We start from the raw sequence: 26051 nt of genomic DNA, 5'->3' as shown, positions 1-26051 counted from the left end.
GCACAAAACGATCTGGTGTCTGTCTGTGATTTCGAAATAGTGTATTAGCAATTAGAGTGACAAAATGCTTTTTAAATAGTAATGTCAACATACCTATGTCACACAGCTCTAGTCCATGAGGAATCTAAGCAGATGTCACACAGTGGGACCCACATCTGTGAAATCGTAAGGGAAAGTGACAACTCAGTGACCATACACTGGGTGAAAATGGCAGACAGTAGAGGTAGTAGTGTTAAAGTACATGTAGTAGGCAGGTTTGTATTCTTACCTGTGTCTCACTGGAAATATTGCAGGATCACTGAGTCCCTGTTGTGCATGTCTTCTTCCTCTGCTTCCTCCTCTTCACTGTCCACAGGCTCCACAGCTGCCACAACACCGCCATCTGGACCATCCTCCTGCAGAAAAGGCACCTGTCGTCGCAAAGCCAAGTTGTGAAGCATACAGCAGGCCACGATGATCTGGCACACCTTCTTTGGTGAGTAGAATAGGGATCCACCTGTCATATGGAGGCACCTGAACCTGGCCTTCAGGAGCCCGAAGGTCCGCTCGATCACCCTCCTAGTTCGCCCATGGGCCTCATTGTAGCGTTCCTCTGCCCTTGTCCTGGGATTCCTCACTGGGGTCAGTAGCCATGACAGGTTGGGGTAACCAGAGTCACCTGCAAATGGCGAGGGACAACTGTTAGACACACACTAACCTGTAGGGATAACCCCAGACCCAGACAACCATTCCCAATGACTTGCTTCCAGATGCTCACCTAATAGCCACACACAGTGCCTCTGGAGTTGACCCATCACATAAGGGATGCTGCTATTCCGCAGGATGTAGGCGTCATGCCCCGAGCCAGGGAACATGGCATTCACATGGGAGATGTACTGGTCTGCCAAACATACCATCTGTACATTCATCGAATGATAACTCTTCCGGTTTCTGTACACCTGTTCACTCCTGTGGGGGGGGACCAAAGCCACATGTGTCCCATCAATGGCACCTATGATGTTGGGGATATGTCTCAGGGCATAGAAGTCACCTTTCACTGTAGGCAAATCCTCCACCTGAGGGAAAACGATGTAGCTCTGCATGTGTTTCAGAAGGGCAGACAATACGTTGGAAAACAGAGGCTGGGACATCCCTGATGCCATGGCCACAGTTGTTTGAAATGAGCCACTTGCAAGGAAATGGAGCACTGACAGCACCTGCACTTGAGGGGGGATTCCTGTGGGATGGCGGATAGCTGACATCAGTTCTGGCTCCAACTGGGTACACAGTTCCTGGATTGTGGTCCGATCAAATCTGTAGGTGATAATTACATGTCGCTCCTCCATTGTCGACAGGTCCACCAACGGTCGGTACACCGGAGGATGCCGCCATCTCCTCACATGTCCGAGTGGACAGTGCCTATGAAGGACAACAGCGAGCACAGAGTCAACCAACTCAGAGGTACGTACCCACAGTTTACACAGAACACCATTCATACACAAAAGGTGGCCTGTATGTGTGTTGAGTCTAGGCCTAGGTCGGTGTGACGCAGTTGAAAATGAAGCCATGTGGGCCCCTGAAATGGCGGCTGTCTGACCTCTAAAGTGGGACAATTGGATGTGAGTTAACTGCGCTGGCGTTGTACACCGTCGCGGTGCAATGCTGCATTGGTTAACATTGGACCCTATGGGTCCCAGGAGCCAATGACGATGTACGCCGGCGGTGACGGTACGCACCGCCGCGGACGTGACCGCCATTTTATATCTGTTTAATCACTCGATACCTGATCTTCGACAGGAGAGGACCTACACTGCAAGTGCTGCTGTGACCTCGGTCTGGAAGAGACAATGGCTCAAGTGTCTGGGAAAGGGCCCCTGCCTTCACATCGGAGGAGTTGGAGAAACTCGTTGATGGGGTCCTCCCCCAGTACAAGCTACTCTACGGTCCTCCAGACAAACAGGTAAGTACACAGAGAGCATGTTGTATGGGCTATGCCTGTGTGGAGAGGGCTGGATGTAAGAAGGAAGAGGGCAGAGTGCTGCGTGCATGAAAGACGGTGAATGCATGTGCCACATGGCAAGGGTAGGGATGTGGGCCAATCACTTTGATGGTGCAGTTGGTAATGACTTCTCTTTTTCCCCTGTACATTTCATGTAGGTCAGAGCCCACCAGAAGAAAGATATTTGGCGTGCCATCGCCAAGGACGTCCGGACCCTGGGGGTCTACCACAGACGGAGCACCCACTGCCGTAAAAGATGGGAGGACATTCGCTGCTGGAGCAAGAGGACTGCGGAGGCTCAGCTGGGGATGGCCTCCCAACGTGGGAGGGGTGCCCGCTGCACCATGACCCCCCTGATGTTCAGGATCCTGGCGGTGGCCTACCCGGAGTTGGATGGGCGCTTGAGGGCATCACAGCAGACACAAGGGGGTGAGTACACTCTCTTTCAGCTGACTTTGTGCGCATTACGAGGTGTCTGGGTGGTGGATGTGGGCTGTGGGTTTCCCTAGGCCAGGGCGAGTTCAGTAGGCAAGGCCCCTCCGTAAGGCAGGCCATGTGGCACCCCACCCCACCTCTGTAGAGTGCCAAGTACAGCTATTCATGCCCCTGTCCCATCTATGTGTGCAGATGTCGTCCATAGCCTTGTAGGCCATTTCCCAGGAAGTGCACTGTAGAGCCCAAGTGCGCGGCGTAGTGCAGGGGGCTTCTGTGTCTGTCTTGTCCGCCAACGGTAGCGGTAAGCCATGCACTCAACCTGTCTTTCTTCTGTTCCCCCCCCCTTTTTTTGCGGTCTCCCTGTTCTTGTGTGCATTAGCATCATCAGGCGGAGGAGCAGTGGCACCGGAGCACGAGGGAGCTGCATCCCACATGGCCATGGAGGCCCACACTACGGACTCGGAATACACCAGTGGGACGGAGGGTGAGGGGAGCACCACGGCGGTCACAGGATCTGCAACCAGCGACATGGACTCGTCCTCCGATGGGAGCTCCCTTGTGGTGGCGGCAACATCTGTGCCCCCCATTTCAACAGGTACAGCCGCCACCCCCCCTACCACCACCGCCCTCCCAGCAGCCCTTCAGCCTTCGCCCCGTGCCCGCTCACCCAGGAGGGTGGGCATCTCCTTCGCCCCAGGCACCTCAGCCCCTGCCCCTGTCACCTCTGCTGCCCTCAATGAGGAGGCCATTGACCTCCTCAGGTCCCTCACTGTTGGGCAGTCTACCATTTTGAATGCCATCCAGGGTGTAGAAAGGGAGTTGCAACACACAAATGCATTCCTGGAGGGCATTCATTCTGGTCAGCCTGCCCTTCATCGAACCGTTCAAACTCTGGCCTCAGCACTGATGGCAGCCATTGTCCCTGTGTCTAGCCTCCCCCCTCCAACTTCCTCCACCCAGACCCAATCCCCTGTACCTCTGCCTATCCCAAGCACACCCTCAGACCAGCCTGCACACACCTCACCACACAAGGGAAGCACAGGCAAACATAAGCACCACACATCCCACAGGCACTCACGCAAGCATCACACACATACAGACACACCAACATCCACTGCCTCCACTGTGTCCCCCTCCTCGTCGTCTACCTCCTCCCTCCCAGTCTCGTCTACACTCACACCTGCATGCACTACCACTACAGCCACTATGTCCCGCACCAGCACACCCACTACCATTCACACGTCCCCTGTGTCCTCTCCCAGTGTGTCTGTGACGCCCCCTCTGAAGATACACAAACGCAGGCACACACCCACCCAACATACATCCACCTCACCACAGCCTCCAGCGCATGCACCTGCACCCAAAGCCACAAAACGTACACCTCCTACAACCACCACCTCTTCCTCCACTCCCAAACCCCCTCCAGCTACCTGTCCCAGTGTGTCCAAACAACTTTTCCTGTCCACCCTTAACCTATTCCCCCCCTGTCCAACTCATAGGTCCCGAACTAGCACCTCGGCCACAAAATCTCCGGGACCAGTGGTGCCTGTTGTGACAGGTATGTGGAGTGCACCGGCCACCAGGCCAGCCAGTGTAACACGGAGCCAGAGCACAGCCAGTCCCCCCCCCCCCTGTCAAGCACCAGAAGTGCAGAACAGGGCAAGGACCGCCAACTCAAGCACCGCTGAACAGGGCTATTTCACAGGAATTGAACAGTGGAGCCCAAGAGTGCGGCGTAGTGCAGGGGGCTTCTATGTCTGTCGTGTCCGCCAACGGTAGCGGTAATGCATGCACTCAACATGTCATTCTTCTGTTCCTACCCCCCCCCCCCCCCTTTTTGTGGTCTCCCTGTTCTTGTGTGCATTAGCATCATCAGGCGGAGGAGCAGTGGCACTGGAGCACGAGGGAGCTGCATCCCACATGGCCCTAGAGGGCGACACTACGGAGTCTGAATTCACCAGTGGGTCGGAGGGCGAGGGGAGCTCCACGGCAGGGACAGGAGCTGAGACCAGCGACACAGACTCGTCATCTGATGGGAGCTCCCTTGTGGTGGCGGCAACATCTGTGCCCCCCTCATCTACAGGTACAGCCGCCACCCCCCTACCAGCACCGCCCTCCCAGCAGCCCCTCGGCCTTTGCCCCGTGCCCGCTCACCCAGGAGGGTGGGCATCACCTTCGCCCCAGGCACCTCAGGCCCTGCCCCAGTCACCCCTGCTGCCCTCAGTGAGGAGGCCATTGACCTCTTCATGTCCCTCACTGTTGGGCAGTCTACCATTTTGAATGCCATCCAGGGTGTAGAGAGGCAGTTGCAACAAACCAATGCATTCCTGGAGGGCATTCATTCTGGTCAGGCGGCCCTTCACCGAGCTTTTCAGACTCTGGCCTCAGCACTGATGGCAGCCATTGTCCCCGTCTCTAGCCTCCCCCCTCCAACTTCCTCCACCCCGACCCAATCCCCTGTACCTCTGCCTATCCCAAGCACACCATCAGACCAGCCTGCACACACCTCAACACACAAGGGAAGCTCAGGCAAACATAAGCACCACACATCCCACAGGCACTCACGCAAGCAACACACACATGCAGACACACCAACATCCACTGCCTCCACTGTGTCCCCCTCCTCCTCGTCTCCCTCCTCCCTCCCAGTCTCGTCTACATTCACACCTGCATGCACTACCTCTACAGCCACTACGTCCCTCTCCAGCACACTCACCACCACACCCCGCTCACGTGCAGCCACCACCCCCACTACCATTCACACGTCCCCTGTGTCCTCTCCCAGTGTGTCTGTGACGCCCCCTCCCAAGATACACAAACGCAGGCACACACCCACCCAACAGCCATCCACCTCACGACAGCCTCCAGCGCATGCACCTTCACCCAAAGTCACCAAATGTACACCTCCTACAGCCACCACCTCTTCCTCCACTCCCAAACCCCCTCCAGCTACCCGTCCCAGTGTGTCCAAACTTTTCCTGTCCACCCTTGACCTCTTTCCCACACCTCCCCCACCCCGTCCATCTCATAGGTCCCGAAGTAGCACCTCAGCCACAACATCTCCGGGACCAGTGGTGCCTGTAGTCACCGGAATGTGGAGTGCACCGGCCACCAGGACAGCCAGTGTGGCACGGAGCCACAGCACAGACAGTCCCCCACCTGTGAAGCATCAGAAGTTGGCCAGTGCCCGGCGGGAGAGGGGGAAGACTTCCGCCACCAAAGCCGCTCCTAGGGGTCCCGTTGGGAGTGTGGAGTCAGCTGTGACACCTTCCAAGGTGGGGAAGGGCCACAAGAAACCCGGCAAGTCTGGGAAGAGCAGCACGGCGGAGAAGACCGCCACCATCCCCGCTGCCCAGGAGGCCACCGCCAGCCCCAGCCCAGCTGCCTAGGAGGCCACCGCCAGCACCAGCCCAGCTGGGCCATGAAGGACCGCCAGCAGCTGAGACCCTGCAATGTAGACCGCCATCTGAAGCACCGCTGAACAGGGCACCGCGATCTGAAGCACCGCTGAACAGGGCACCGCCATCTGAAGCACCGCTGCACAGGGAACCGCCATTTCAAGCACCGCTGCACAGGGCACCGCCATCTCAAGCACCGCCAGTCAGGGTACCGCCATCTGAAGCACCGCTGAACAGGGTGCCGCCATCTCAAGCACCGCTAGCCCATGAGTGGCAGGGGCACTGACGCAACTGGGTCCGTCACAGGGTGAATGATGCACTCTGGGCACCAATCCCCCTCCAGAACCAGTGGAGAGATCCATCCACTACCTCTGTTCTTAACAGGATGAAGCACACTGGGCACCAGTCCCCCTCCAGAACCAGTGGAGAGATCCATCCACTACCTCTGTCCTTAACAGGATGAAGCACTCTGGGCCCTAGTCCCCCTCCAGAACCAGTGGAGACTGTCATCCACTTGAGAGACTGTGGCTTTGCACTCCCCAGGGTTGAACAGTGGGCAACCCACCCACTGTTGAGACTTGAGAGACTGTGGCTTTGCACTCCCCAGGATTGAACAGTGGGCAACCCACCCACTGTTGAGACTTGAGAGGGGGTGTTGCGTGTGTGTCCCTGTTTTTTGCCTCCCCCCCCCCCCTGTGTCGTAGGTGCTGTACTCACCGTGGTCTTCGCCGCCGGCGTTCGTGCTCCTGGTAGAGGAGCAGGAAGACTATCGCAGGGAGAATTTGGAGTTCTGGTTCCATGGTGTCCTCGTGGAGTGTGTAGAGGTGAGCGTTTTCCCTTAGAAATTCCTGTTTCCGCCGTGTTTTTATCCGGGGTGAATCCGCCCCGGAAAAGGTGGCTGATTGGTAGGTTGTGATACTGTGGGCGGTACATTGTCTCCCGCCTGTCTGTTGGCGGTGACCGCCGCGCTGTTTGTTTGTACCGCCGTGGCGGTCTGAGTGTTAAAGTGGCTGTTTTTGTTGGCGGTTTCCGCCACGGTCGTAATTGCAATTTTTTTACCGCCGGCCTGTTGGCGGTCTTACCGCCGCTTTAACACCGTCCGCCAGGGTTGTAATGACCACCAAAGTATTTTGTTCGTTCAAGTGAGAATGGATATAGGAATTGGTATGTAAGGCTGCTACTAAGTTCCCTGGGGCCACTTTGCATCAGAATCTAGTGGGTTTCTTAAACTACTTAAACTGTGATATGAGTACTAGTTCAGTAGTGGTTATAGAAAAGGGTACTGCAAAATGGTCAGACCAAACAAGGGGCACATGCGTGGCTGATGTTAACAAATTTAAAGAGTTGAAAACTGGGTCAAGAGTATGTACCACTGTGTGTGGGGCTACATACTACCTGTTTCACCCCCAAGGATTCCAGAATGTTAATTAACTCCAGAGAGTCTCTATCATGAATCTTTCTGCCATAAAAATATTTAAATCTCCTATTATTATGAAATTAGAGGATTTTAGAACTAGGGGAGAGACAAATTGGAGCACAGGGACTTTTTTGTTCCTGTGAGTGGGAGCCATTGGTTAGCTTTCTTTTGTGGGACTGCCATGAAGAGACATGTAGGCCATTCATTCTTCCAATTAGCTGTGCACCCAGCCAGAGAGTGGCCATTTGCTTAAGGACAGATGGAGGCAACCCCAGCAACGTTTGGCCAGCAAGTTGTAGAACACTACTGTATAAAGAACATTCTCTTGTCCAGCATGGTATTATATTCAAGCTATCTGTTTCTTATTAAAAAAAAATCGAACCCTCAACCATACATTTTTATTATTCTCTTTATTGCCATTTTTAAAGTACAGATATACACGTAATAAGCAGCAGTAGTTCATACAGACCAAATGATGAGCCCAATTGTGCAACCATTCAAGTACTGAGGCAATTAACGGACTGTAGTAGACAGGGTTTCATGTGCGAGCTGATTCATCAAACATTTAATACATTGACAAAGCCAAGAGAGAATAACAATAACCACAGTAACAATTGTAATGCTGGCTTCTGGTTGGGAGGGGTCTCCCTACTGATGTAGAGAGAAGAAGGAGAGTAATAAATGAAGCAATATACACACAGCAGCAATGATCCTGAGGAACTACGAGGAGAGCAAGGGGTCTACATTATGAAACATATGGGGGGGCATTTCAAGAGGGGCTGTGCTATTGAAAGTATCTTGGATTGGAGGGGGGATAGCACCCAAGGGTTAATCTATGTGGTCAGCAAACATGGGAGGGCCTGAATGAAGGCACATTAAGGAGGTGGAGGATGTTGCCTGTCGAAAAGATTTTGGGCATATGTGTCCCAGGGCATGGCGGCACCCGCTCCGCCCGATGAAAGCAGACGACAAAGCATCTGCTTCCGCCACCACCCGCTTATGTGTCACATGGAGTTACAGTAGAACCTCATGTGGCTGAGTTGCCTTCTAAAACATGGCTATCAAGCTTTTGATTATGTTAATACTAAGTTTACTAGCCTTAAATATTGTTTAGAGCGCTTCAAGCATTAAATGATTCCCAGTAAACCAAATAACAGATCACGGTATACTTGTATGTCAATCACTGCGGAGGTGTGTTCCAGTACCTGGGTCCAGGTTCCCGCCAGTAACGGGCATTCCCAAACCATATGTAAGAATGTGGCCTCGTCATGCCTGCATTTGGGGCAGATAGGCAGGGTCCCAAGAAAATCAAGTGAAGTCAGTGTGGGGTTAGGTAGGTCTGATGTGATCATTAAATTGTGTAAATTCAAGGCACACGTTCCAGGACACCTGTTTGACGTGACCTAGCGCCACTGACTATTGTTTATCTGTGAAGGTAATGCCCAAATCTTCCTCCCATCTAGGTTGCCCCTAAGTGTCTGATTCACAACCAGTGCCAGGAGAGCCGCATAAAGACAAGATATAGCCTTCCAACTTAACGCATGTGTAAGAAAGCAGTGCAGCCCCTGATGGTGCGTAGGCTCAATGTCTCCCATTGACCTCACGTCCATAATAACTAGTGTCAGAGCGTGGTAGGTGAGTAAGGAACCCGCTTCCAGGTCAAAGGCTTCTTGAAGTTCCTGAAATGACTGTATGGACCCATCTTCAAGGAGGTTGCCCAACTGGAGCGGCCCTGCCTCCCGCCATAGAAGAAATCTTGTGGCAGGCAGGTCCCAGAGAGGGAGGGAGCTGTGGTGCATATGGAAGCACCGAACGTCGGGGTTACATGTATCTATTCCATACCTTTTTGGCCACACGCAATGGCTTGTTCAATTCCTTGGCCGGGCCTCCTGCCAATAGCAGCCAGTGCAAAAAACCTGCACCTCGAAGCTGACTGAGCACGAATTTATACTATCCTATTTTGTCCCTCAATAGCCATCTTATAGGGTATTGCAGCTGCGACGCTGCTACTTATAATTCCAAATCTGGTATTCCCAGGTCTCCCTCCTGCATAGGAGGGTGTAGTGTCTGTAGCTATACACGCTTTTGAGAGGGCCTCCAAATCAGGTCTGATTCTAGTCCAATGAAATCCTTGAAGAAGGTCCTGGGAGGCAACATTGGGAGTATCAAAAAGAAATATAACAGCCATGGGAGGACAAACGTTTTAGCAATAGCTGCTTGGTGCATAGGTGACAAAATGAATCGCCTCCAGAAAGCCAGCGAGTGCCGCACAGAGGTCGAGGCCTACAAAGATTAACATGTAAAATAATCTTTGTCATCATCATATACAATAATCCCTAGGTAGCAAAAGGTCTCAAAGTGCCAGGGAAGGCGATCCTGGCCTTTTTGGTTTCACCACCCAGTTTACTCGAAGTCCTGGTAAATCACCAACGGTGTCTAGAAGGTTATAAATGGCAGGAAGGGATCGAGTATGATCTTGCAGATATATGAGTATATCATCTGCGTAGAGTTAAATGCTTTTCCAGTTCATGTGGATCCGTAAACCCCCTGGAGGGGTCTATGGCTTACAGAGCAGCAGCCCAAGGTTACATGGCCAGCACAAAGATTATGGGTGAGAGGGAGTAACCCTGTCTAGTACCTAGAACGTAAGATGTAACCTCTCATGCACACTTTAGCCCACGAAGCTGCATATAATAGTTTTCACCATTTAAAGAACTCGAGCGCATGCCGAAAGCCTCTAATGCGCAGGTCAAATAAGTTCAGCCCAATGTGTCAAAGGCCTTCTCAAAATCCACCAGAGAGATCGCCACAGGGTGGGCCTCAGTTTCTTTGAAGGCTCCCATTACATAATACAGACAATATGTATTATATGTGGTTGCCCGATATGGAATAAATTCACATTAGTCAGGGTGGATCAGAAAAACCAGCATGGGGAGTAATATGTTGCCTGGAACCTTGCTCAGGATCTGGTTTTTGCCTTGTTTCAGCAATACTACTATAAGGGCCTCTAGATGGAGGCCAGGTAAAAAGCCCTGTTGATGTCCTTCTGATACACTGCTGATAGTTTAGAGGCCAGAATAGCCCGGTACACAACATGGAATTCTACAGGGAAGTCAGCTGTGCCTGGGATCTTGCCCCATGCCATCTGATGGATGACTAGTTGGAGTTCTTCCAATTGTGTGGGATGCTCTAATTCCAACAGCTGTAGGGGGGACAATAGCGGGAGAGCATCCCCTTGTCAGAAGGCCCTTAGAGCTGGCAGGAAAGGGTTAGTTGTGGAGGCATACAGCACCTCATAATAATTAGCAAAAACTTCATTTATTCCCACTTGTGTATTCACTGTGCGGCCCATAACGTCTTGAATGTCAGCTATGACCATGCTTGGAATCTCGGAGCCCAACAGCCATGCCAACATTCACCCTGGCTTATATCCCTCTGCATGCTGACGCACCACAGCAGTTTTAGAATCAGTCTTACGCAGATGCAGAGCCTGCCCTTGGTACTGGCAGTGAAGTTCCACCAGTTGCAGGCTTGCAGTTGCTACAGTCATCGCTTCAATTTCTATGATCATATCTGTGCCTCAAAATCCATGAAGGAGTGCAAAAGTGTAGATCCTGCACCCCAGGAAGGGTTAATGCAGTGCCCCCTCATGACTAACTTCACGGTGTCCCATTCATGCCCTTGGGTGGTGGCCGTATCGTCACTGTCTCCAAATATTGTGTGAAGTGAGTGCCGCTGACCTCCCGGTAGAGCACGTCTCTTAGCATCTCCGTCCGCAGTCTCCATGTCGGTATGGCAGATTGAGTCACCCCTCCAACTAAAGGTTACCTTGAGCGGATTATGGTCGGAAATTGTCCTGCCCAAATACTCAGAGGACTGCACCAAGGGGCAGTACTCTGAGTTGCAAAATATATAATCCAGTCTGATATGGATCTGATGGCTTTGGCATAATAGGAGTACTCTGCATCATGCCATCATGTTCCTACAACATAAAGAAATCATGGTGCATACCACTAATAAGGGAAGGTCCATTCAGATGTTTTTCAAAGAAGGGGGCAGACCAAGTCAGCCAGTATGTGCGGAAGATCCTCTGAGCTCAACAAATGGAATTTAAGTAACATGCCCCAGTACGCACAAGCATGTCCAGCTCTGGAGTCATACTTTACCAGACACAAGAGAGTGCACAATGTGAAATTATGAAAAGGCCGTGGCTGTCAAGGGTCTGGGATCTCTGTCTGGGGAGAGCCCATTGGGGTGATCAGAGAGGCAACGGACCCAGGAGCCCCTATCTCTGAGTCAACATCAGTGCCCATAGCCAGGGCTTGGTGTCGGTTGTTTTTACATGTTGAGACCTCCTCAACCACCCGTGCCTTTTCTTAGGCTGCATGTTCTTCCGTGGGGCGGGAGCGGACGGAGGTGCTTCGGCCTCCCATCTGACCAACCCTATAGATCGCCCTGACAGTCATTGAGTTGGAGTTGAATACCCTTGGAGCACAACTAGGCTGCTTCTAGGGAAAAGAAAAAGTGTGTAGAGCCCGAGTCAATCACTCATAGTCAGGCAGGAAAAAGTAAGGCATACGAAAGGCCCAATGAGCAGAGCTTTGCCTTAACCGCTACAAAGGTGTTACTCTTCTTCTGAACGCCTGCTGTGTAAATAGGATAGGCTGTAATTGTAGCGCTTTTTTAAGTCCAGGGGCCTTTCGCTCTGAACAGCTGCAGTAGCAGTTCCCTGTCCTGAAACTTGGAGGCGCGCTATGATGGGCTATGAGGAGGATCCCAAGGGAGTAGGGCACCCAGTATCCTATGTGCCCTCTTGATGGGAAAGAAGTTTGGGAAGTTAGCCATGAGTACAGTCGTCATCAGCCACCCCTCGAGGAACAACTCCATGTTTGGGTTCTCAGCCCCTTCAGGAAAGCCCGGGAAGCAAATATTATTACGCCTGGAGTGGCCCTCTGCATTTTCTGCTCTCGCCGTAAGCTTCCTCGCCTCCTTTTGCAGAGTCTTAACTTGCTCCTGCAGTTTCTTTGCTGTGGGCCCAATTAGCGATAGCTTGGATTCAGTCCATTCCACTCATTCCACAAGTTTGGCCTGATCTGCGCGTAGTAGACCAGTTTCAATTTGAATCGTTCTTAGCTTTGTCTCCATTGCAGTCTAAGTGTCCTGTATGGCATGCAGAACCTTGTCATACATTGCCCCATGGTTCTCCAAAGTGTTCTCCAGTTGACGCATTGGATCTGTTGATTACGGGGTGGCAGAGAGCATGGCTATTATGGATTTCTGGAGCATAAGTTTAGTTGCCTTAAGGTGCACCATGTCACCAGGAGATCCCAACACATGCAAACCAAGGGTGTCTCTCAGGGATAAAGGTGCAGCATTTACAAAAATGCATCAGGTGTCGCCCTGAGAAGAGAATCCCGAGGCACATCCAGCACCCCTACAGTGCACAAACATTCAGATGGGTGGCATGTTAGAGCTATCTAATGCACATTCAGAGGCCCAGAGGGTGAGCGCATAAGCTGGATGAAGGCCGGCATCAGAGAGGTCCTAGTGCAACACATAGCAGGATGAACTACCTAGACCCAATCACAGTGCCTCTCCTCTGAGCCCAGAAGCAAATCAGCAGTCAGTCCAGAGGAGCCCCCAAGGTGAGCCAGTAGTCACTTCGTTAGGCCCACTCGAGAAAGGCACCCCTAAGACAGGCATTGCAAACAAGAGTACAGCCAGCTGCATCTACACTCCTGTAAATAGTGGAGGAGAGTTTGCTGTGTGCAGAGGAGTCTACTGTATCATGTGGTGTGGGGATAGTCAAGGACCCCATCTGTTATTGAAGTAGAAGCCCCTGGTCTATGAGGTCCCTCATCCAGGCCACACTGGGAGCACCTTCAGCTGCAGCACCTTTTCAGGCTGCCGAGTCACTGCCATGGAGCCGTCCTCAGCCACACCGTCTGGTTAAGGCCCCAGGCGTGCCACAGCAGGAGGGTAGCCTTCCTAGGCCACAGGGAATGCCGTAAAGGTGGGCATTTCAGATTAAAGCAATGCAGGTAGACTGCTTCACCCCCCACCCCATCCCCCCAAACACCGCTGGCAGGCACGTCTCAGGCTGTGGAACTGCAGCATTGCATGAGCACCTTCAGTTTTTCAGTGCTCCTCAAGTCCCCATCACAGCTGGGGCCTGGTGGTGATCTCGTCCAGCAAGTTGTGGCTCCGGATTAGGGAGACTGAAGTTATCTGAGCCACAGCGTGAGGCGTCTGATCACAGTGCCATCCCTCACCCTTCCCCCCAACAATACTATATTGCATCCCCAGTCGCTGGTGAATGCCCTGTTGATAAGTTAATATGAAGTCTTTGCATACGCTTTTCACTCCCATACCATTGATCCAGAATATTTTAGAAAACTTCAGGATCTCTAATATGACAATGATTATCACTGGTCTGAGGTAGTCTATGCAGCCATGGTTTTCACACCTACTCCAGTTACAAAACAACAGTATGTCCTAATACCACTACACAGGGACACCCTGACCATGCAGCAAGGGGAAGTATTCCACCCAAACCCAGGGAAATCGCAGTTGACAGCATTGTCCTGAAATAACAAATTTGAACACTTAAATCCGCCAAAGGCCACATTACATATCATCAAAGAATCTCAGGGACCAGCCACTAGGAAATGCTATGCCTTTAAGTGGGAAAGGTAAATAACATGGGTACCAACCCAAGAAAATGCAACACATACTCCATCAGTACACGGTCATAAATAACTAATGCAGCCCACAAAATGTAAACTCTCAAATGCCTGTCTAATGGTTCATTGATCAGCCATCGCGTCTTACTTGAAGGAATTACACACACACACACAACCACACAACATATTTTCACTTACATTAGAAAAAACATTCATGGAAGAGATCAAAATATTTTTTCCCGCAAGAGAGATACCTGGATTATGAATCTTGTGTTGGCGGGATTGATGAAAGCGATGTTTAAACCAATGCATAGGGACACACAGAAACTCCCTACATTAACTACTAAGGAGAGTGAGGGAGAAACAAGAAATAACGGTACAAAAGCATACATATCCATGCCTAAGAATACAGTAATAATAATGATTCACCAAACATTTCTGCCAAAGGTCATCTCACCTTTTCACATTAACCAGACTATCGCAATACCAGCTTCCTTCCAAAAGTCTTTAAAAGCAGCAAGAAGAGTTTCAAACCCACTGCATGCCAGGACCGACAGTAATGTACTACATGCAGGCAGCACAGAGTAGAGAAAGACACACTTGTTTTTCTGTGGGGCATTCAACTCCTCTAGGATCAGCTGTATCTAAGAACACTCTTTTTTTTAACCTCTCTTCATTAGTTAATTAATTCGACAAACAGGATTACATGAGCAAATTAACATGCCATATTAATTTTTTTTAAACCAAATTTTATTGATTTTATACATAATTCAAAACAGTTTACATTGTATTTTCTTCTTCTCCATCTTTTTGTATATCACATTAGTTTAATTTATTCGTTCACTTAAACTGGTATAGAATCAATTTTAATAAACATTATTTATTTGGTATTATCGAAATCCAACTCCCTTCCTCCCTCCCTCTTCCCACCCTAACCCCTTGGTCCGAATGCTTATTCAATGCTGGTACTTCTGCAATAGGAAATTTGGAGACTTTCAATTACTTTAATTGTGTCTCTGGGGGTAGTTTGCATGCATAGGGGTCTGCTGAATTTGTCTGTATGATAGCTATGTTTTGTTTTTGATGGCTGACTGCTCTGGTGTATTTGTATAGGCAACTTGGGTGTTATTGTGGAGTGTTGGGGGGATGTTGTATGATTAGTTCGGTTTTTAGTGAATCCATTATTAGTTCCCAGTTAGCTGATACTTCAGGAGGTCTGATCCCGGTTCTGGCTTCTTTTTGTAGCAGAGTGCCTTCAGCAGCAGCCCACCTGAGTAGTTCATTTTTCCAGCTTGTCAGTTTAGGGCCCCCCGGGTTTTTCCAGTTGCTGGCTATTTCTCTTTTCGCCAGGGTTAGAGCTAGGTCTAGGAATCTGTCCGAGGCTTTATGTTTAGTAGAATGTGTAAATATGTGCAAGAGGCAGGTGTCAATTGAGCATGATACAGTTCTACCTAGTATCTGGGATAATTTTTGGCAAATCTCAGACCAATAAGATGTCAGTATCTTGCATTCCCAAAACATGTGGTTGAATTCTGCATCTATTGTCTTACATCTTGGACAGCACTCTGTGGTTTTGTTGAAGTATTTGTTAATACGGGCGGGTGTAAGGTAGGCTTGATGCAAGACATAGAAATTAATCAGTTTAAATCTGGCATTCCGCGATGCTTTAGGTAAGTTCTGTAGTGCACGTTCCCATTCTGTTTCAGAGATATCTCTGTTAACGATTTTTTCCCATTGTTGTTTCAGGTATGGAAGGGGGGCTGTATTATCTGCTCTAATCAGTGTATATAAATTAGAAATAACCCTAGTCTTGGGAGTTGGGGATGCCAGATACGTGCACATATCCTGCGCTGATGGTTCAGAATTTTTTGTTCGCCAGTGGTTGCCTATGCTAGCCCTTATAGTCCCGTAAGTTAAAAAGTGTTTCGCCGGTATGTCATATTGTGCTCTAAGGGTCTCAAACGATTTCAACTTATTGTTCTCGAATAATGTGCCTAACGTATTAACCCTGGCCTCCAGCCAGTCTCTAAGTTCAAGTTCAGCCCTTTTCTGAGTTATTGCTTGCAGTGCGCTGAGAGGAAGTTCTGCTGAGTAGGGAGTTTTAGTTTTAGTTTTGTGCAAGTATGATTTCCAGCATTTAGCTATTATTTTCACTTCTGAGCTGTCTTGCTTTTCTTCTTTTGTGGGGTTCAGCAGTATTTCAAACAGTCTCGTTTTCTGTGGCACGGAGGACTCTGCATTAGGTTGTAGCACCAGACTGTTAGAAATCCAAAGTGCCAGCCACTGTAGTTGAGCCGCAATGTAATATGACTCAAAGTCAGGAGTTGCTAGACCCCCATTTGACAGCTGTCTCTGGAGCTTATTCAAGCCACCCTTTTCCTGCCGCTACCCCATATAAATGAGCTTGCTATTGAGTTCATATCCCTGAAGAAGGACTTAGGAATCCATATCGGAAGGGCCGCGAAATGGTATAACAGTCTAGGTAGTACTATCATCTTAAGAATCGCGATGCGACCCATCACCGAAAGAGGGAGTGTTTGCCAGAATGTAATGCAGGATTTTATGGAGCGGAATACTCCGCCCAGATTTCCCTCAAAAAGGTCTCTAGTTTCATGGTATATTTTTACTCCTAGATATGGAAGCCCTTCAGGTATCCATCTAACCGTTCCCAAGGTCAGTGGGGGTTGATGATGTTTCACTAGGGGGAATAGACCTGTTTTGTCCCAATTTACTTTTAGGCCTGAATGTTTTTCGAAGTTGGACAGCATTAGTTGAGCTACTGGGAGATCCCTCTGCATGTCACCCAGAAATATCAGGAGGTCGTCTGCATATAAGGCTATGAAATGTCTCACATTTCTGATCAGTATTCCAGGTCCTCCCTGTCCCGCCCTGGCCGCCGTAGCCAGAGGTTCCATGGCTAAAGCAAACAATAGGGGGGAGAAGGGGCAACCTTGTCTCGTCCCACGTTCCACTGCGTACCTGGATGATATAATACGTCCCGTACGGACTCTAGCTGCCGGGTTAGTGTAAAGCAGTTTCACCCACGCGATATAATCAGGGCCAATTCCCATTTGGGCCATAACTTTATAAAGGAAGTCTCACTCTAGGCTGTCAAAGGCTGTTTCAATGTCTACTGCCAATATGCCCGGAGATTCAGTCGAGAAGGTTATTCCGTTCATGACTGAGAAGAGCCTGCGTATATTTCCTGCTGTGTTACGGCCTGGAATGAAGCCTGTTTGGTCTGGGTGAATGAAAGAAGGCATCAGAGGAAGGAGTCTGGTTGCTAAGGCTTTGCTGAGTATCTTGTAATCGAGGTTCGACATGGAGAGGGGCCTGTATGCCCCCATCCCAGTTGGATCCTTGCCGGGCTTGAGCAGCGGGACTATAATGGCTTCCCTAGTAGTTTCAGGTAATAGGCCCTGATCCTTTGCGCATTTAAACATTTTTTTCCAAGCTAGGTGCAAGTATCTCAGCAAACGTTTTGTAAAATTCGGCAGGCAGGCCGTCAGTTCCAGGTGTTTTTCCCCTTGCCAAGTCTTTCACAGCCCCTTTGATCTCATCTGGTGTGATTTTTCCTTCTAGTGTATCGGTGGCTATTGGTTCCCAGGGTTTTAAGTTTAATGTTAATAGGTATTGCTCAGTTAGGTCTCTACTTAGGTTAGATCTTTTTTGGTATAGTGATTCATAAAAGGCCAGAAACTGGGCATTAATCTGTTTCGGGTCGTGTATTTGGGTCCCATCTCCTGTGGTTAGGCTCATTATAGGGGGGGATTTTTCTGACTGCGATATTATTCAGGCAAGCAGTTTACTTGCTTTATCTCTTTCGCCATGCACTCTTGCGAGATACTGCTTATGGTCGAAGCATCTGAGACGTTCGACACAGTGTGTTACTTTTGATCTGTCTTCCTGTAGTTGGGATTGTAAATGAGGGTTTCCAGGTCTATTTTTCTCTGTTTCTCTTAATACATCTTCGGCTTTCTCAGTCTCTCCTAGTAAGGTTCTACGTATCCCTACTGTTTCAGCAATGCATCTCCCTCTTATTACTATTTTAAAGGCATCCCATTCTATCAGTCCGCTAGTCGTGGAGTTGCTATTTTCTTCAAAATAATGTTCTATGGCTTGTCAGATATCATCTCAGAAAGGGGGGTCTTCTAGTAATTCGGGTTTAAGTCTCCATGTGGGTATGCATGGGGTGAAGGACCCCCATCCTAATGACAGCAACTGGGGGTTATGGTCGGATATTGTGCGAGACAAGTATTCTGTGTTTAATACAAGTAAGTGTATGTCTGGCGAGCACAAGAAGGAGTCTAATCTAACATGGAGCTCATGGAGGGCAGAGAAAAAGGAGTAGTCCTTGGCGCTAGGATGTAGTTTACGCCAGGTGTCGATGAGGCCCCAATTTGCCTGCCATGTGGTGAACTGTTGAGCTATCTTCACTAATGGAGAGTGTGGTAGGGGAGGATGTGATCTATCTGCACTTACGTCACTTACACAGTTAAAATCACCACCCACTATTACCAGTGCTTGCAGGAATGTTGCTAGTGTACTGGATAGTCGAGTGAAGAAGTCACCCTGTCCAGTGTTAGGGGCGTATACATTGATTAGCGTTATGTCCTTCCCCTCCAGTCTGCCCTTGATCGCTACGAATCTCCCTTCTGGGTCCACCTGGCTATCTGTCAACTGAAATGGGACCCCTGCTCGAATCCAAATCAGAGTGCCCCTTGAGTATGCTGAATAAGTAGTATAAAATGCCTGACCTCTCCATCTTTTTTGTAAGGCTTTGCCCTCCTTCGATGTTAAGTGAGTTTCCTGTAACATAGCTATTTGGATACCCCTTCTCTGCAAATAAGAAGATATCTTATATCTCTTTACTAAAGAGTTCATACCCCTGATGTTCCAGGTAAGGACCTTATACGATTTTGGTGTAGCCATAGTAGTGTTTTGTGGTTCTACTGGGGGGTGATTCCTGGCAACCTAGTAGTGTGATAGGTTCCCTGGTAATTTCTTGTTCCCTGCTCCATTTTGCACTTTCTGTGGTAATTCTCGGACCGATTTTAAACCCTAGTAAATTCCCCAACATAAAAGCTACCCAACTCCCCATCCCTGGGACAAAAGTCAAACCTCTCTCGCCCAAACTTGTGTGAAATAAAGAAAAAGTCAACTGTCCAACCACGTGGGGGGTGCCTCAGTTAGCAAACCGAAGCTCAGCAAGGCGATCTCTCCTCAGCCTCCGGGTGGAAGAAGGACTGAAATTCTGCGGCTCCAGGGTTTTGATTATCGGGCGTCAGCGAGTTAGTTTCTTCTTGCATACTTTTAATTCGGTTTTAGAATCTGTGAGTGTACGCCTAGTTGTCCCAGAGGTTTACATACATCATATTTCCCAGGAGTTCTGTTTGTGCTTCAAGGATGTACTTCATGTTATGGTGTCTGACGTCCCTGGGGTTACATCCGGGCCCTTTTGGTTAGGCGTGAGTGACAAATCTGATTCATGTTCCGAGTCTGATTGATTTACGTCACTATGCGTTTGCTTAGGTGAGCTCTGTTCATAACAGCCGAGGGACGCAGCTGCCTCCACTGCTTTTTGACAGTCGTTTAAAATCTCCAGAGGGGATGGACTAGTGCGCCCTGTACTGTTTCTGCTGTTAGTTTTTCCTTTAAGGTTTAGTTAGTGTTTTTCAAGGTTAATTCGTTTCTCGTTGGGATGTTGCTTGACCATCCAGTTCCAAACCTCCTCCTCCGAGTTAAAAAACTGTGTGCCTGTTGTGGTTATTATTCGGAGTTTGGCCGGGAATAGCATCCCGTATTGGACCCCTAAATTTCTGAGTCTCTGTTTAGCCTCCCTGAAAGAAGCCCTCTGCCTTAACACTTCTTGCGAAAAGTCGGGGAAGATCCGAATCACTTGGTTGTCCAATAAGCAGTCTCCCTTTTTCCTACTTTGGGTGAGTAAATGGTCTCTGTCTTTATAGTTTGGCCACCACCGGTCTAGCAGGAGCGCCCGGTGGAGGAGGACGTGCTGGGACTCTATGTGCTCTTTCCACTGCAAAAAATTGGGACCGTCCCTTGTTCGCTATATTTTCCTTCAGCCATTTTTCAAGGAAGTCAACCATGTTGTTTCCTTCGATTTTCTCCGGTAGTCCCATGATTCTGATGTTATTTCTTCTCGATTTGTTTTCTGCATCTTCCACCCTCAGTTCCAAGTCTTTTATTCGTTTCTCCATTTGTCCTGTTGCTTTGGAAGCGCCTTGGTGCTCTGGTCCCAGTTCATTCAGCAGTTTTTCTGTCGAGGTCATTCTTTCTGCTAGGCGCCGGTGATCGTCTCAGAGTACTGTAAGGTCCGACGCGAGGGAGTCTATTTTCATCTCAAGAGCGTTTCTGGAGGCTGCGATAGCCTGTATTACATCTTGTAGAGTAGGTTCTTTTGTGGCTCCCCCCTCTGCCGAGGAAGATCTCCCCATAACCTCCTGTTCTGGGGGTGCATTGTCTGCTATATCCCTAGTATTATCGGTTTCTCGCCTTCTATTTGGTTTGCCCATCTCTGGTGTAGTGCAGCGTTTTTGCTGGTGATCACTTGATAGTGTAAAGGTAGTATGGAGCCGATGATAGTGTTTACCTGTTTTTCCAAAATTTGCTGGATGGGCCCACCTGGGTCCGGCACCTGGGGGGTGGAGGCCTGTCTTTTATTGAGCCAAATGTCTTAGATTATTAAACTGAATTGGCGAATAATCAGTATTACTTGTCTGAATTTAGGGGTAATGCGTGTGGCCGGGCTGTATTTTTAAGTTACCCCGTTGTCCCTTTCTTTATTTGACCGCTAGTCGATTTATCTGTTAGAAATGTCTGATTTGGATATTGTTAGGTCGGTGTCTTCTTAGTGGCCGTTTCTCACTGTTCTGGTTTGGGGAGGCGTCTCTCTGCTCCGGTTCCCCGTATCACTGGTCCGGCCGATTTCCCACCCCTTCTTAAGCGGCCTCGCTAGGTTTCAGCCTCGTTACGTCAGGCCCCTTCTCACCTTTGGTTGCTTTCTCGCTATTCGGGTCTCCAGATTACAGCGCCCCGGGCCATCTCCCCCTGGTGAGCCTATCACGGTTTACTGTGTCGGATTGCTGCGCTCTCGATCCTCTCTTGGCGCCAGGCCTCCTCACCTCCTTTTATAACGACACCGCTGTGCCGGGCCGTCTCCTCCAGCGTTGCCCATCGGTCGATTTCTTCCTTCTTTCTACTCGTTCTGGCTCAGTATGGTTCGGTCTAGGTCTCCGTGTTTCTCTCAGTCAGCCGAGGTGCTGCCCTAGGGTGTTTTCCCGGTCGCCCAGGTTCCGGAGTGCATGGCCGCCGCCATCTTGTCCCCTCAAGTTTTTTTCCGATTTGCATCTAGCCCATTCGTATCGGAGCCCAATCGGCAGTTTCTGGGGGTCAGAAGCCGAACATCGGTAGTCCGGGGGGTCACCACGCACTCCGCTCCTTCTGTGCGGAATCTGGAGCCGAATTGATTATTATAGCCCCGGAGGCGAGGAGAGAAAGGCGGGAGCCTCAAAAAGAAGCTGCTGCCGCCATGGCACCAAGCCACGCCCCCCCTTAACATGCCATATTCATATATGTGTAGCCAAGATATAGTGGTTATGTAAATAAGATTCCTTTAGTGTGTATAAATATTGAAACAGATAATCACACAGTCAAGTAACTTCAGTTCTGGCATCAAAGCTGCCACCCCACTGGTTTTGACTGTAGCATTCACTGATATATTTAGAGTGTCTGAAGTCCAGGGGGATCCCCGTTCCTACTTACCACAAGAGGTTGGTGAATTTTCTTCATGCAGCAAGTATGCTGGGCAGCCATATGTGGCTCAGAGCATACTCTTTCAAAGCATTACAGTAATGACTTAAGCTGGCGTAAAGAGGTTGAAGTGGGAAAAGCAATACTCCCTCTCCTACCTATCACCACAAGGCAGGTAATACTGCTACATAATCTGAGCAGATCATGGGAATCTAGAAGAGATTTCATGCTGCAAAAAAAACAGTTATTTATCTGTAATTATGGTTTGCAGCTTGAAATTATTCTAGATTCACATGCGACCCTCCCACCTCTGTGTTGAGTAGGTTTGTGGAAGGAAGCAAAGAAAGACACTAGGATGATGGGCATGCACATGGGCATTGTGGGATTATAGTCCACATCATACCTATATCAACTCCCACCCTCAAGCTAACAAAGTTTTGAAAAGACACTACCAGACACTACCAGACCCACTCACTCGAAAGTGTGATTGTGAAAAGCATATGAATTTAGAAGAGTTTCAAGCTGCAAAACCATAGTTACAAGTAAGTAACTAATCTCTTATTTGGTGCCTATAACATCAGTTAAGTTCATCAGTGATCTGCAAGCTCTGCGTTATCTAGAATAAAATGCTGTGTTTCATCTGTACATGGTGGTCCTGGGATTCTGCCCCCCATTCTATGGTGCCATCCATTGGCTAGTGTGACTACTAGAATTAGATTCATTTTCACCCGGTTTTACTAACTGAAAAACTGATGAAAGCAAACCTCCAACCTCTGTCTGAACACAATTGACAAGAGATAACTTAACTATTGTGACATTCTCCAGGCATAAACCTGTATTTTTTCCAGTTTAAAACACTTTTAGCTGCAGTCTGCCCCCCTAGGGGCAGAACGTCCACTAGACACTAGGGCAACATATATGTGTATAACAAATGGAATGGGGACGACCCGTTGAAGAATTGTGTCTAACTCCTAATCCCTAAAACACCAAAAGTGTTCCTGCTCCCCCAGTGCAGATTGGGAAATGTACTCACAGTCTGCCTAGTGGGTGGGGAGGAACAGAGATAGCCCACTAGATGCTAGAGATACATTTCTTTTTTTAATGGGGTGAAGCGAGCCTCTCATGGCCATTGAGACTTACCCCTATCTCTAAATCTACAGCAGTCTTTCTAGCTCCATGAGGCCTACAGCCCGAATACTCAGCCAGCCCCATAGCAAGAGAGAAGAAATTTGGATGATTTGAGCATACTGTTGGCATATGAGTCTGCAGAGAGGGAGTTAGCTCCTATGTTCTGCTTCCCCTTGAGCAGCAGTGCAGTGCCGGGACAAGCAAGACCCATTCTGTTTCTCACTTTTTCCCTTGTGGCCCTGTGGGCTTTTTGACCCTCTCCCCTCCAACATACTGAGACCATGAAATAGGTGGTAAACTCCTCAGTCGACCCTGTGACTGACAGTGCACACGACTACTAGAGAAAAATAACAAAAAATGTGTTGTGGTGCTGGGCCATCTTTGAATCAGACCCCACCACCAGGCACCAGGTATTTCTGCCCACTGGGAGAGACTAAGTATGGGATGGGGGGAGTTTATATTCTGTCTGCTAGCCCATATGTCAAAACTATGCCAGAGAAAATTCCAATTTCGTCCTGCTCGCCATGGTGAATGGCTGTACTATTCGGCTTTAGGTCTGCCGGCATCAAGAGTACCCTACCAACCGTGTGCATTTCTTAAACCTACATGCCCAGGGGCATCCACAGCACATTTTCTTAACTTGAATACCATATGAATGTCAATGTATGGGTCAAAAAAGCATACTTTTCCCATATTTGCATGCCAGAAACTCAGGCATTTCCAGCCAGTGGCCTAAGTCTTACCACCCTGCTTTCCCACACTTATGCTGGGTGATACAGGAAGGGACCAACACTTTAACCATGTGAATACCTTTGACACAATATTGACTTTACATGGTCTGAGGTATGAGCGATTCCTGTTGTGGACCATAGGCCCACCCACCTAAATGGGGTATTGTTTTTATCGGGAGAATGGTGGGAATCCTATGTGGCAGAAATGTTGTTGATCCCAGCAGATTCTGGAACTTTCGCCCATAGAATTTGAGGAAAATAGGTGATTCCTCATTGCATTTTGTTTCCTTTCCTGCTGCAGGCAGTAGGCCCATCCTCACAAGTGTAGTACCATTTTTTTGGGAAAAGTTTTTGAACTCTGGGTGGTACAATTTCTTTCCAGTCCCCAGAGATACCCAAACTTTATCTCAAAGAAATATGAGGAAATCGGATTTTAGCCAAAGTTTGCTGTTTGCAGGGCATTCTGGGTAAGACAATGGAATTGGATCCATGCAAGCCCCATTACTATGGACACATAGGCCCTCAATGTTTACCTCTGGTTCAGTTTGAAATAATTAGTCAGCTGAACCTTTACCCAAAATATATTTGTCAGGATAATGTTCACCATCTTGAAATTTCACCAGAATGGCATAGATCCACAAAATATACCACAGAAGCAAATACTTGATGTCATCAGCAAGTGAAACATGAAAGTTATAATTTCATTTTGTGGCCAGTGTAAGTTGAAAACAAAATAATTTAACTGCACATTTTAATGTAAGTACTTACTTGCATAACATATGTAACAAAGCTTGTTCTTTTTTTGCAGGGACTCCAGCTACAACCGTCATTTTCCTCTGTTGATGGAACAACAGCTCTGATCACAGTAAGCCCCAATGAACCTGAGAGTCCTACTATCATGTTGGACCCAGTGCTAAACTCCCTAAGTGGCCAGTCACTGGTGATCCAGCAAACTCAGAACCTACAGTTCACAGACAGTATGACACAAAATGAAACCACTGTTTCTAACCTGGACAGTGGCCCTGCCACAGGCCAGAATGTGGTTATGGTGGGCCAACTTGTCACTGTTGAGGACTCAGGCAGCCTTGAGGGAGAAGTACATCAAGTTCTGTTTGGAGATGGACAGATCCTACCCATAAGGATCTTGGATGGTGGTCAGTTTGGTATGTATGCATTCATCTGATCCAAAACTATGAAACATTTTCCATCTAAATCACAAAAAGCAAGTATAGCATGTGTCCATCCTCTGCTCCCCATCCTTACTAACTATGGATCTCTCCCTCTCAAAATGTGAGTGTCTAAAGTGTTTTATCAATGCATCTGCAGAACCCAAGCGAGTGTATGGTTCCACTACTGGTTCCAAACTTTTCTACCTATCCACTCAGTTACCCAGATTGCTAAATTGGAGTGTTTATCTTGGCACTGCTTCTGATATGTTGAGAATGGCAAAGGGCCAAGAAGTAGGAGTGGTCTAAAGGTACCTTTATATTGACTTGCTTGCTCTTTGTTTATAGGCTCCATCACATTATCACGTTTATCTTAACAAAATTGTAGTCTTCATCCTGTCTGACAGATTTGGTGCAGTGGTATTCATGATCAAAGTACCTGAGGGTTTAAGGAATATGGGTCTTAATGTTGCTCATTCGGTTTGGTAAACTGAAGATGCACTGGCTCCAATTCCTAGTTCCTGTACAAAAGGTGTAACATTTTGGTTGCTTTTCATCTAGGCTTTCAATTTCGATTTACGGGCAGTGATATGCACGACGGGTGCTGCTGCGCCCGCCGCACTGCTACATTGCCGACGGCTCCATTTAGAGCCGTTGCCAATATACAGGCCCTGCATTCTGCTGGGCCGGCTGGCAGAAACACTGTTTCCGCCCGCTGGCCCAGCAGAATGTTGTTTATTTGGCCAGCAGGGTCTTCAATGTGTTGGCGGCCGTTGTTTGGACCGCCAGCACCGAACTTGGCGGGATTTCCACTGAGTTCGTAACGAGGGCCTAAGTCTACCATAGCATTTCTGAGGATCAGTAGATTCTTCATTTTGTGCAAAAAGACAGTAACTCATTCCAGAGTTTAGGACCCAGCGTGTTGAGAGCTCTATGTCTGCTGTGCTTGAAATGGGGAACATTAAATAGAAGACAAGACTCAGAACAATGTGTTCTCAAATATTTGTATTGGCAGAGATGACTAGTCAGGTAGGCAGTGCTACACTCATACAAAGCCTTGAACTCTTAAAGGAATAGAGAGCTCCTGCACTGATATATGGTCCTCTGAAACTTAGTTCCATTTTCCTTGATTGAATGCAGCAATAACCGCTTTATTACAACTCTCTTAGTGGTTGACGCAGTCACATGCAGAAAGGCCCAAATAGAAATTGTTGCAGTAAACACTATGTGACTTTATACAAGATACTACTACCTTAGCATGATGGTCCCAAGGGAGGAATAGGAAACTATTTCTAATAAGGCGCAACAGGATGAAACATGCCTTTGTGGTGTGTTGGTCTGATCA

At 48.6% G+C, this 26051-nt stretch overlaps 1 protein-coding gene across 1 annotated transcript in view; it reads left to right on the top strand.

The window, feature by feature from the left end:
• The window catches only part of CARF (calcium responsive transcription factor), a 256489-nt gene that overhangs the window by 219882 nt on the left and 10556 nt on the right, over positions 1-26051 (top strand). Inside the window, exon 14 of the mRNA XM_069226035.1 lies at positions 24349-24703. Within this exon, the coding sequence (XP_069082136.1) occupies positions 24349-24703 (355 nt within the window). The remainder of the gene's footprint in view (positions 1-24348; positions 24704-26051) is intronic.

This window comes from Pleurodeles waltl, chromosome 3_1, assembly GCF_031143425.1.
Source record: "Pleurodeles waltl isolate 20211129_DDA chromosome 3_1, aPleWal1.hap1.20221129, whole genome shotgun sequence".
Taxonomy (NCBI): domain Eukaryota; kingdom Metazoa; phylum Chordata; class Amphibia; order Caudata; family Salamandridae; genus Pleurodeles; species Pleurodeles waltl.
Note: the sequence above shows the minus strand (reverse complement) of the source record. Positions and strands in the feature narration are given on the sequence as shown.